Here is a 13,239-nt window from a genome sequence, read left to right on the forward strand (position 1 = left end):
GGACCCCGAGGTAAATGATGGATAGCAACACCATTCACAGGAGCACCAGTTGAGGTAAAGGGTCACATCTCAAGCCAGGGAAAGAGATAGTTGAAAGAGGCAAGGCCAAGTAACCCCACGAGAGCTTACTTTTGAGGACTCACCATCTTCCAAAGGTTTCACCACGGCATGCTTCCAACACTGTCGCCCCACAGACCAAGCATTTGACCCTCAAAACAGAGGTCATATTCAACTCATAGCAGGGACCAGCGACACCAGAGCACATTCACTTACAGAACAGTGCAGTCATTAGGAGTGGGTTCTTTGGTTCTTTTGTGTGAGAGGAAGGCTGTGCTCCTAGAATGGCCTTGGAGTCCTACACTCAAGCATCCCTTCTACCTCAGCCTTACCATTATTAGCAAGGCTAGAGGCACATGCCATCTACCTGGCTTCGATGGTATCATAGTGTGGATACCCTCATAAAGAAGCTTGTCTTGGTTGCTGTAACAAAATACTTGAGACTAGATACTTTATGAAGATAAGAGGCTTGGGGTAGGGATGTATGTAGCTCAGTGGTGGCGCTCATACTTAGTGGGCATAACCACAAAGATAAAAAGTAAAAGAAAGAAATGGAGTCTGTGAGTAGGCTGACCTCATGCATTTGGCCTTTAATGGGGCCCATCAGCTAATTATATTATATCAGATGGTGTGTGTGTGTGTGTGTGTGTGTGTGTGTGTGTGTGTGTGTGTGTGTGATGAGATAATATAGTTAGAGAGCAAACAGGGAACTAGGAAGGAACAGACCTGCTTTGGGCCCTGCTTTCTCTGTTTCTAAGTGCAGCTCAGCTGACAATGTCTCCCAACTTTTGCTTGGTTCTCTACAGTCTCAATTCCTGCCCACCCAGCCAGCATGTTATTTAGTGAACTGTAAAGAACAAAACAGAGAGCTATTTAGAGGAGCACTTTGTAAATCGGATAATCTTTTGTGTTCTAAATAATAACCCCCTAATTTATCGGCAAAGTAAATTAAGGTTTTTGCATGTCAGTGTCTTTAAGAAACTCCAGAGTGGTAGAGGTTGGTAGGGTAAGCTCTTAGGGGTTCCTTTGTCTTGTGTTAACTTGTTTGAAAATCTTTTTAAAAACTAATCTTAGGTGTGCCTAAAAGAAGCTAACAGTGGGTTCGAAATTGATAACCACCATCCTAAAGGCTAGGATTCAGAGGTAGCTCTGAAAGTGTCTAGTGTGACAAGCTATGTAACCCTGGGCAAGTTACTCTGCCTCCAGGCCTGTGGCTCCCTCTGTACCTCAGAGGCAGGACAGGGGCATCAGGAATCCCTTCCAAGTCCAAGAATCTGCGCTAAAAAATGGCATGGGCTGGCCTCATATTAAGGCTCTGTCCTAAACCACGTGGAGTGTTAGTATCCACCAGGGTCTTCTGAGTATAAATTTCATAAGCAGGCTAGCAGAGATGGTCCCTCTACAGGAGTGGTTCCCAACCTTCCTAACACTGCGACCCTTTCATACACCTCATGATGTGGACCCCCTCAATCATAAAATTATTTCTGTTGCTACTGCATAACCATAATTTTGCAATGGTTATGAATTGTAATATAAATATTTTTAGAGATAGAGGTTTACCAAAAGGGTCAAACCCGCAGGTTGAGAACCACTGCTCTACAGCTTCTAACCACACCCTTTTTGCTTCCAGATGCAATCTACTCGAGACATTAAGGTTGCACCTGCAGATGCCCTGGAATAAAGTTTTTCACTGTGTGACTTTTAAAAACCAGATCTTGCTTCACGAAATGTCCTTGTCTAGTGGGTACTACAGCTCAATGATAGAGCTCCTACCTCGTATGTGTATGGCCCTGGGTTCAATTCCTGACACCACAAAAGACCAAACACAGAGGAGGGCAGAGGATGTAGCTTAGTTGGTAGAATGCTTGGCCAGCGTGCATAAAGCCCCTGAGTTTTACCTCAGCTTGAGGTAAAACTGGGTACAATGGCCTGGCTTGTGTTCCCAGCACTTGGGAGCTAAGAAAGGAATACTGGAGGTTCAAGGTTAGCCCTGGCAACATAGCAAGTTCAAGGCCAGTTTGAAGTACGAGACTCCTTAGAAAACTGGAAACATAAAAGTCTGAATCCAGTGACTAGCCTAGAACTACCTTCTAAAGCCCCATTGGTAGAATACTTAGCTGGTTTGCAGTCAGGAACGATGCCTTGGTGCACCCCATAAAAAACAAAAAACTGTTCACTTGAAAACGTATTAGAGAGGGGAGATCTTCTATTTCCACATATATCTCAAAACCATTAAAACCCTATACACCAGATGGCATTGGTTGCTTTAAACACACAGTCCAGAAATAACTTTCCCATATCCATCTACCTAAATACCCTCACCAAGTCTAATACCCTGAATGGATAGAGCACATTGTCTGCAGAGGAGACTCTGGGCTCCTTGTTGTTCTGAGGGGGAAACAGATTCTGAGAAACTTCACCATGGAACCTTGGGGAAGAAAGTCAGTCTCCTTTGAATGGGGTTATCCACTCCTCCCAACCTTCCCGTTCCTTGGGTTCCAGCAATGGCTGTATCAGAATAAGAAGCACAAGACCATGCACTATAGACACAAAGACGCTACAGACACACAGGCCTCCATCATTCCTTAAGGAGTTCACTTAGTAGTAAAGAGGGGAACCCTGTTAGGAAGTTTGGTTGCCTGTGCCCAAGACACTATTGTCAGTGGAATTTTTATGACATCTTTATGGTCACCAGAGCACTTACCCTTCTATATTTATTTTCTAAAGGAGTTAATTCCCAAATGACTAAACTGTGGCCATGCCCTCTTTAAGTAACCTTCAGTGGATCCCTGCAATCCACCAATGTCTTTTGAGTTTCTTCTGTAATTCAGACTCAGATGTTAAGAGGACAGAGATGGACTAGACACTGAGCTTGTGTTCAAAGCAGTGGCAACCAGTGGGTTAATTGGACACACCTCCTTTCCCCACCATATCTACAAAAGTTAGGGGACACAAGAGGAGAGTATGCAGCAAAATGATTTCCTCATAAGGGGAAAAATAATGCACTGAAAACATGAACTTTGAGGTTATACCTCTCAAATCAAATCCAAGGTTCTCATTTCTGGGCCGTGTAAATTTGGCAAAGCTAATAAACTCCTCTGAGTCTCAGGTTGTTCGTAGTTGCATCTGCTCCACAAGGGTGTTGAGTTCCGAAGATAGTGTTTGCATTCACTCCTGTGCCTACTTTGTGAAGGACATAGTTCTAGGCACTTAAGGCACACAGTGTAGAGATATACATCCTTTAAACAGAGTGGATGGTTCAGTCATGCTTGCTGTAGCAGCAAAAGGACCTGAATTGGGATAAAAAGCCAGACTCCACAGTGAAGTCCCAGTTAGCTCCAGTACAGAAGAAGACCCTATCTCAACAAAAGAAAAAGAAGCAGGAAAAGTGAGTGTATAGTTATACAAAACCCCAGTAACTATGGGTGTTTAGCAACAACCCCTTATCTTTCTTCTGCTGGAGGGTGCCGCCTTCCCCTGACGTGTTCTCTGATTTTCCACAGTGTCAGTACATCTACCTGCATCAGTGCGTGAGAGATGTCCTCAGAGCAAGGAAACTGCGGAATGAACAAGAAAACCCTCTGTTTCCTATCTATGAAAACGTGAATCCAGAGTACCACAGAGGTAAGAGTGGGTCTCGCCGGCTTTCAGTTCACCTGTCCTAAAGTTCGATTCCCAAAATGCACTTGCCTGGGAACTAGTACTGCCTCAACGATGCCTCTCCAACTTGAACCTCCCATTTCCTCTTCTACCAACCCCTCCCCAAAGGTAGCAACCAAGGGGAGAAGCAGAATGGGGAGGAGTCCCACAGTTGAGCAGAAACTTAGTATCCTAACAATTTTTTCAGTGCTGGTGTGATACCCAGGGCTCCCACATGGCAGGCAAATGCTCTGACAGTGAGCTACAGCCCCAGACTCTCAACTCTCTGCCTGCCCACAGCATGCTCTCTACAGAAGATTTCCTTTAACATTTCTTTTCTAAGAGATAAGACTGACCACCAGGGAAGAACGGGCTGCAACCATAACTGAGATTAATAACAAAATTGATGCAGTGAAGAATTTGGCCATCGGGTCTTCAGTGACTTTCATGCATTCATCTCTGTGACTTTTTTTTTTTTTCTTATGTATGCAGAATGTACTCTGTGCATAAAACCTTTTCAGTTACAGGTCTGAGTGAAGAGCAGTAACATAACAGAGGACTAGAGTAGTCAGCTTGGAATTATCACAGGAGGTGGCTGATATTAGACAGCAGAAAGGTCATTTAGCTCATACGTTTGGAGGTTCAAGGGCATGACATTGTGTCAGCTCAGTTCTGGTGGGACCCCGAGGTAAATGATGGATAGCAACACCATTCACAGGAGCACCAGTTGAGGTAAAGGGTCACATCTCAAGCCAGGGAAAGAGATAGTTGAAAGAGGCAAGGCCAAGTAACCCCACGAGAGCTTACTTTTGAGGACTCACCATCTTCCAAAGGTTTCACCACGGCATGCTTCCAACACTGTCGCCCCACAGACCAAGCATTTGACCCTCAAAACAGAGGTCATATTCAACTCATAGCAGGGACCAGCGACACCAGAGCACATTCACTTACAGAACAGTGCAGTCATTAGGAGTGGGTTCTTTGGTTCTTTTGTGTGAGAGGAAGGCTGTGCTCCTAGAATGGCCTTGGAGTCCTACACTCAAGCATCCCTTCTACCTCAGCCTTACCATTATTAGCAAGGCTAGAGGCACATGCCATCTACCTGGCTTCGATGGTATCATAGTGTGGATACCCTCATAAAGAAGCTTGTCTTGGTTGCTGTAACAAAATACTTGAGACTAGATACTTTATGAAGATAAGAGGCTTGGGGTAGGGATGTATGTAGCTCAGTGGTGGCGCTCATACTTAGTGGGCATAACCACAAAGATAAAAAGTAAAAGAAAGAAATGGAGTCTGTGAGTAGGCTGACCTCATGCATTTGGCCTTTAATGGGGCCCATCAGCTAATTATATTATATCAGATGGTGTGTGTGTGTGTGTGTGTGTGTGTGTGTGTGTGTGTGTGTGTGTGATGAGATAATATAGTTAGAGAGCAAACAGGGAACTAGGAAGGAACAGACCTGCTTTGGGCCCTGCTTTCTCTGTTTCTAAGTGCAGCTCAGCTGACAATGTCTCCCAACTTTTGCTTGGTTCTCTACAGTCTCAATTCCTGCCCACCCAGCCAGCATGTTATTTAGTGAACTGTAAAGAACAAAACAGAGAGCTATTTAGAGGAGCACTTTGTAAATCGGATAATCTTTTGTGTTCTAAATAATAACCCCCTAATTTATCGGCAAAGTAAATTAAGGTTTTTGCATGTCAGTGTCTTTAAGAAACTCCAGAGTGGTAGAGGTTGGTAGGGTAAGCTCTTAGGGGTTCCTTTGTCTTGTGTTAACTTGTTTGAAAATCTTTTTAAAAACTAATCTTAGGTGTGCCTAAAAGAAGCTAACAGTGGGTTCGAAATTGATAACCACCATCCTAAAGGCTAGGATTCAGAGGTAGCTCTGAAAGTGTCTAGTGTGACAAGCTATGTAACCCTGGGCAAGTTACTCTGCCTCCAGGCCTGTGGCTCCCTCTGTACCTCAGAGGCAGGACAGGGGCATCAGGAATCCCTTCCAAGTCCAAGAATCTGCGCTAAAAAATGGCATGGGCTGGCCTCATATTAAGGCTCTGTCCTAAACCACGTGGAGTGTTAGTATCCACCAGGGTCTTCTGAGTATAAATTTCATAAGCAGGCTAGCAGAGATGGTCCCTCTACAGGAGTGGTTCCCAACCTTCCTAACACTGCGACCCTTTCATACACCTCATGATGTGGACCCCCTCAATCATAAAATTATTTCTGTTGCTACTGCATAACCATAATTTTGCAATGGTTATGAATTGTAATATAAATATTTTTAGAGATAGAGGTTTACCAAAAGGGTCAAACCCGCAGGTTGAGAACCACTGCTCTACAGCTTCTAACCACACCCTTTTTGCTTCCAGATGCAATCTACTCGAGACATTAAGGTTGCACCTGCAGATGCCCTGGAATAAAGTTTTTCACTGTGTGACTTTTAAAAACCAGATCTTGCTTCACGCCCTGTGGAGGTGCCAGCTCTTTCTGTTGATACTATGTATAATTTATTAATCTGGAGAATGTTAAAGAATTTATGTAATTTAAAGGTAACAGATATTATTGTATATATTTGTATTTTGTAGTTTCTCCTGTAAATATGTATTTTTCATAATGTTTAATATTGAGCTTTATATAATAGTATTTTTCCACACTAGAGTGTTCATGGCTTGTTCTGCGTAAACTGATTCAACCTGTATGACAGGGCCCCTGGTGAAATGTGTGTAGAGAAAGCAGCAAGGACAATCCCTGGCTCTGTGTTTCTTGCATGGGTTGATACCCATGGGGTAAGCAAAGGACAGAGCTGGGGGGAGCATGCCATAAGGCTAGCTTTGCCAAGCTACTGCCTTATTAACAAACCCTGGGATCTAAAGGCTGTAAGCGTCAAAGAAAGATTAGGGCTGTGGCTACACCTTGGGTGGTAGAGCACATGCCAGGAAATTAAAAATATCAATTTAAGAACTGGAGGATGACACAGCACCAAAGCTGAGCGAGATGTTTTTGTCTAAACTGGAAGCTTTTCATCTGAATCCTCCCAGGGTTACAAGCCATGGTCAGCTCCAGGACCTTGAAACTTGCAGTGACTGCAGGGTTGAGGGCTCTGGTAGAAAATGAGACTAACAGATGAGACCTAGTGACAATCAGTAATGCCAGGTGTCCCTCGGCCTGGAACCTCCTGCATAGGGTGCATCCCTGTGACATTCGGGCTTGGTTTTCCTTTGGAGAGAGCAAAGGTGGTAGGTCATGCCCCTGGTCGAAGAAAGCCTGATATATCAACAAGTTCATAGAAATCTCTACATCACATACAATGAATGAAAAAGTAAACAATGGCTAAAAAGAACAACAACAACCCAGCTGTGCTTAGTCTAAAAATCTTTCAGAAGATCTTTTTAAGTTGATGCAGTTGAAATGTCAAGTACTTACCTGAATTAATATAAATGGCAATACACACCCTACCAATTTTATCCTTACAATCGGTGCTTTAGGTTGACTGTAAAAATTCCAGTGAGTTAGAAAGTGGACATTGACCAAATCAAGGCCCGATTTGAAGTTTATAGAAACGGAGGAACAGTTTCTAAGGATCCCTGTGAACAGCAGTGAGGATTCAGAGTTCTCTCGGTGTCACTGTGCTCTGTGCTCTTGAGAAAATGGCTCAGTTGGGCTCTGATCCTGTATCCAGAAAACCTTTTAGATGGGAAAAAGAGGAGCCGAGGTATCAGCTTGGAGGTATAGCTAAGGAGAAAATGGAGGTCAGACATGGCATTGGTGTGGCGTCTGTTAGGGATCATTTTTCTTAGAGGAAAAAAAAGAAAGCTAGGCTGAAGGAGCTGCTTGCTGTGAGGTGGCATGCTAGTGTGGCCATCTCCAGAGGCCCTCTCCCTCCCACACACACACACCTCTAGCAAGAGGAAAACAGAACAAGGGTTGTAAACTGATGTTGGTACAAAGCATGTGAGTAACCTGGGAAGAGAGGTTCATTTTCAGCTTTTTGTTCAGTGAGAAAAGTCCCCAGCAAGTGCCTGGAATCTGTCAGGTGCTGCTCCAAAATCTGTTTCTTTGTCCACCAAGAGTGCATGGTGGCAGTGAAATTATCCTTGTGACTGGTTTGAATAGAACTTAAGAGAGGGCCCAGACGAGGCTATGAGAGCACAGTTGGTCAGTTTCCTTAGGGTGCTTTGCTGCTACCAAGTGCTGAAGCTGTTTCTGCTAGATGCAGAAGAGAAAGCAATTAAAATTGCACAAACCAGAAAGTATAACCACAAAGCACCTGTACATGTGTAACCATAAATGACATCCACATACCCTCAAAGCATTTGGGGGCAGGATCAGAGTTATGGAAACGAATACAGCCACACAAGCAGGGAAAACCATGCATTCATCTATTGTCATCTGTTTGGGGAAGTACTGATTCCTCCTTCTCTATACTAGTTTTAAACCCCCTTAGCAACAAATATTTCACTATGCAATCTCTCTCTCCCCCAGGAAAATGAAATACAGATCTAGTTGACCCACTCATTGAATTTAGCAGACAGCCAGGCTGGAAATGTAGCTACTGGTAGAGTGTTTGTCTGGCATGTGGGAGGCCCTGGGTTTAATCTCAGGTACCACAAAATAAGCAAGGAGAGAAATGAAAAGGTTTCTTTGCCATTCACTCCACTGGATGCATCTCCCCTTGATCGCGTCATGTGGTTATGCCCGTAAACACTCCACTTCCTGTCTTGTCGGGCATCCTGTCTGCACCTGAACGCTGCTCTTTAATCAGCAAAGCTTCAAAGTACTTCAAGGCTATCAAATCTTGAGAGAGTCTCTTTGGCATCTTAATAATTATTTACCCAGCTTCCTTATAATTAACTCCTTTAATCTCTTCACATTAAATCAATTTTACATTATCATTCAGCTTTCCCCTGGAGAGCTGCCAACTTTTCCACTCTTGAGTCAGATTTTTCAAAGATGCATCTTCCCCCCTGGACTTGCAAATGTTCATCCTGAGGAACTTCCCACCCTTTAGTGCCCAAGCTCCTCTTTTCCACGGCCTGCCCCTTTTTCCTATTCGATGGATCCTGTGCCAATGGGATGTGATTTTATCTTCTGCCCATCCCATCTCCTTTCACCCATTGCTAACATTTCATAAGCTCAGTATTATAGACGAGTAATCAAGACTTAATTTTTTTCAACATTAAAATGGCAGCAATTCAGCAATTTGGGGTCAGTTATATTTAGGAGGCTCTGTAATTAATTTTGCTATTACCTCTTGGAAGTAAGCCCAAAATGATATGAGAAAATAATATGAAATGGTTTAACAGATGTCCAGCAACACAAAAATAGGGCTCTCACGTTACACTTCATACTGCTTCTCTTATCTTGTTGTTAAGGATGTAACTTTTCATATTAAATACATTCTGCTCCCTTTGCAAAATTCTTGCTCAGTTAGTTTATGGGCATTTTGGAAGGTTGAATCCTTAAAGCTGCTAGATCTGTGTATTTGCCTGAGAGTCCCAGCCATGGAATATTCTAGAATTTTTGTTCACACAGCTGCCCAGACCAAACCTTACCACGCAATGATAAATAGGTAGTAAGGAATTAGCTGCTTGGTTGTAGAAACAGTTCAGAGGTTTTCCAAGTTCTGTTTCATTGGGAAAAATGAATATATCTGACCAGACAAGAGTGGTAAGAAGGCATGAGCAGCCCCGGTGAGCAAGTTCTCATCCCGGAGGAGTCAACAGAGAAATGGCACACCTGCTTCAATGCCCCATTACCATTCCGAAGATTTTTCATCTACGCTCCAGAAATGCGTCCGATGTTGAAAGACTGTTTCACAGCCGAGGAAACTTTAGACCATGACTGCAGAGAGGAAGTAAAATGATGTAAGGAAGGGAGAACATTGGAGAAGAGGTGAGCAACGAGAGCATCAGGAAGACAGAATGGTGTGTCTCCCTTCTCGGGTGGGTCTTTGAAAATCTCATCATGTATTTATTTCTGTGAAGACAGATGGATTGACCATTCCTCACCCCCCAAATCTGAAACTCAAAATGCTCCAAAGTCAAAGGCTTTTTGGAGCACTGACGTGACATAGTAGGATGCTCTATAGCTGGCCTTGTGTGATGTGTCAGTCAGAACACAGGTACATGAAAACTACCATGTAAACTTACAATCAGCTATGTATACAGGGAATAAGGGAGACAGAAATGGATTTCATATTGAGAGATTCATCCTCAATATTCATATTATAGTTATTCAAATACTCCAAACTTATTTTTAAAAGCAAACAGATTCGGATCACAAACATTTCAGGTAAGGGATCTTTGACCTGTGCTACTATTGTTGGGATTCACTGCGACCATGTTGGTCAGGAGATTTAGCTGATTCAACAACTGAATTGATTAATTTGGTTTTTTGCATTCGCCAGGTGTGTGACTAAGTTTCCAGGATCTGTCACTGCAGACACAGCACCTTAATGCCTTACAGTACAGGGTAACTTTGAGAGTGTGGCCATTTCAGTTGAAATTCAGGGTGACATTCGATGCAGCCATGATAACAGAAAAAAAAAAAATCTGTTCTCTTCTAAAAATGTGTCTAGCAGTGAAAACATTTCTGGCTGAAAGAACACTTGACTTGTATGGAAGCTTCTTTGGAATAAATGTATGCTTTTTATTTTTTTAAGGATTGTTTATATAGATAACATTCATCAAATAAGGAAATTATTGATGAGTGCTCCCAAAGTAGAAGTTTATGTAATGGAAATTAAAGATATATTAAAAGATTTACCAAAGATCAGTTTTTAATGGATATACCAATGTACTTGATTTTTTTATAAGACACCAAAGTAAGTCTTTTCAAAGCTGTGAATCATGACAGACAAATGTAATGTGTCCCTTCTTAGAATAGTCATGAGAAGGATTAGTTTGGGCTGTTTTCTGCCTCATGTAATTTCTTTTAAGAAATATCATTCTTGCCCCGACAGCAAGCTTTTCTGTTATGTCTGAGACGTATTTTAATAGCTATGTGTGTAAATATGTGTTGCATCGAGAAAGGAGCACCTGAGATTGTGACTTCAGAAATCTAGCAGAGATGACCAGCCTCCATCTGCCAGTTAGCAGGAAGGTCTAGACCAGAATTCAGCATCTTTCTGATCCCAACCATGCCAACAGAAGGCACCAATGTCCCCACTTGAAGGGCACTTGGCCAATGTTGGCGAGGCTCCTGGGGCTTAGAAATTCTCCAAGAACAAAAAGCAAGCTTGTTTTCTCAACTTCCACTGTATAGTGAATCGTTCACACCTCACCCATACCCTGCACGCGTGATGTAGGGTGGAAGTTGCTCCTGGCTGAGTGCTTTGGATGTTGGATCGTGTCTGCTAGTTCTGAAGTCCACAGAAGTGAATCTAGCCGCTCCTACATCTGTGTGAAGCATACTATCTAATGTAAATAAATCCAGCAGCTGAACTTATTATGTTCTATAATAGAGCACTTCTGTGGTTTCAAAATCATTTACATGTTCTCTGCAAATCTAGTTAAAATGGCAATAAATCTATTTTTTTTCTCTGTACTATAGCATCTACCCACACTATTGCATTTGTAGCCAGCGTTGTTTGAACAAAGAACCTCACTGGTCTTTCTATTTAAATAATGTATGTGCTTAATATATTTTCAGATTTGTAACGGTGGTTAAAAGAACCTATCTGGAATCTTGCACACACCCTCACCAACGTAGGAATAAAGCTGCTGCTTGTTGAAAGCCAGTGTCCTGTCTTCTAGTTGACTGTTTCTCACTTCTCACTTTGTGTCCATCCCCTGCTCAAGAAAAAGGTCAGATGTGGCTGTTTATAAGCTGGAAAACCCTTCCAGGCCATTATCATGACGACTGTGACTGTCTGAACTTGGGTTCCTGTAGCTGTAGCAAGGACTCAGTTTCCCTAGGGCATTGTGAACACCTACAATGGACTCTGTGGTTGGCTGTCTCTGAATGCTTGTTTTCACTTCCATTGTTCATTAATAACCACCCAGGCCATCCACGACCAACAGCGCTGGTGCGTCCTGTCCCCAGAGGTGCTAGGCTGGGACGGGTTAGGGTGGGGGAGGGGTGAGGTGGGGTGGGGGTGGGGCGGTGGCTGGGACACATCAGTGGACAGTGTGCCCTTTACTAATGAGTTGTTGTGCTGACTTCTGGAATCGTGAGTTTGCCCTTTCGCCTTTCACATTTCAGTTGAAAGATCAGTGTCCTTCACGACTCCTATACTTAGTTGTTTTATTCTTTCCATTTTCTTTTCTTTTGTTTTCTTTTGTTATTTTTTTTTGTAACACCTCACTCTAATAACCTTTATTTTTTTAAGATTCACATTTACATCTATTAAAGCAATCCCCCTCTAAGAAGTTTCTAGGTTCAAAAGATTACCGTAGGAAAGCACTTTCTTTTACAAGGTAGGACTGTTTATTTTTTTCTCTGAAGGGTCTGTTTGATGAATTTGTCCTTAACCAGAATAACAAGACAAAAAAGGCAGCTCAGCAAAGGGCTTGCTGATGACCTGCATTTGATCCCCAGACCCCATGAGGTAGAAGGAGAGAACCAATTCTTGAAGTTGTCCCCTGACCTCCAAGTGTGCCCCATGACACTCCTGTGTACCCGAACAACAAATACGTATACATATACACACACATACACATACACACATATATACAAACATATACACATATACATACACACACATGCACACACACATGCACACACACATACACACATATACACAAACATACACACATACACACATATACATACACACATGCACACACACACATGCACACACACATACACACATATACACAAACACACACACATGAACACACACATACACACATATACATACACACACACATGAACACACACATACACACATATACACAAACATACACACATATACACAAACGTACACACATATACACAAACATACACACATATACACAAACATACATACACACACATGCACACACACATACACACATATACACAAACATACACACATATACATACACACACATGCACACACATACACACATATACACAAACATACACACATATACACACATATACATACACACATGCACACACACATGCACACACACATACACACATATACACAAACATACACACATATACATACACACACATGAACACACATATACACATATACATACACACACACATGAACACACACATACACACATATACACAAACATACACACATATACACAAACATACATACACACATATACACAAACATACATACACACACATGCACACACACATACACACATATACACAAACATACACACATATACAAACACATATACATACACACACATGCATACACAAACGCACACATACACTCACACTCACACACACATATGTAATATGTTATAAACTTTATAAAAACTAAGTACATTAAGCCACCTGAATCCAGAAGAGGGTGTTCATGCTCCCTATAAAAGGAGGCATTTGCATTTGTAACGGATGGGTAAAATTAACTGGCAGGATTTTAGCCCAAGCAAGAGAGCC

General features: G+C 42.4%; 1 protein-coding gene and 1 long non-coding RNA gene across 3 annotated transcripts in view; both read left to right on the forward strand.

Annotated features, from left to right (window-relative positions):
- The window catches only part of Ptprb (protein tyrosine phosphatase receptor type B), a 113,413-nt gene extending 111,644 nt beyond the window's left edge, over positions 1–1,769 (forward strand). For both annotated transcript variants that reach the window (XM_036169589.1, XM_036169590.1), the window contains one exon: positions 1,688–1,769. In XM_036169589.1, the coding sequence (XP_036025482.1) occupies positions 1,688–1,710 (23 nt within the window). In that variant the 3' untranslated portion in view covers positions 1,711–1,769. The remainder of the gene's footprint in view (positions 1–1,687) is intronic.
- A 1,795-nt stretch (positions 1,770–3,564) lies between these two features.
- On the forward strand, positions 3,565–11,428 carry LOC118570881. The gene is made up of 2 exons (XR_004943263.1): positions 3,565–3,681; positions 6,060–11,428. It is a non-coding gene; the product is annotated as an uncharacterized LOC118570881 (long non-coding RNA).
- The last annotated feature ends 1,811 nt before the right edge of the window (positions 11,429–13,239 follow it).

The sequence above is a fragment of the Onychomys torridus genome, chromosome 20 (assembly GCF_903995425.1).
Source record: "Onychomys torridus chromosome 20, mOncTor1.1, whole genome shotgun sequence".
NCBI classification, from domain to species: Eukaryota; Metazoa; Chordata; class Mammalia; order Rodentia; family Cricetidae; genus Onychomys; species Onychomys torridus.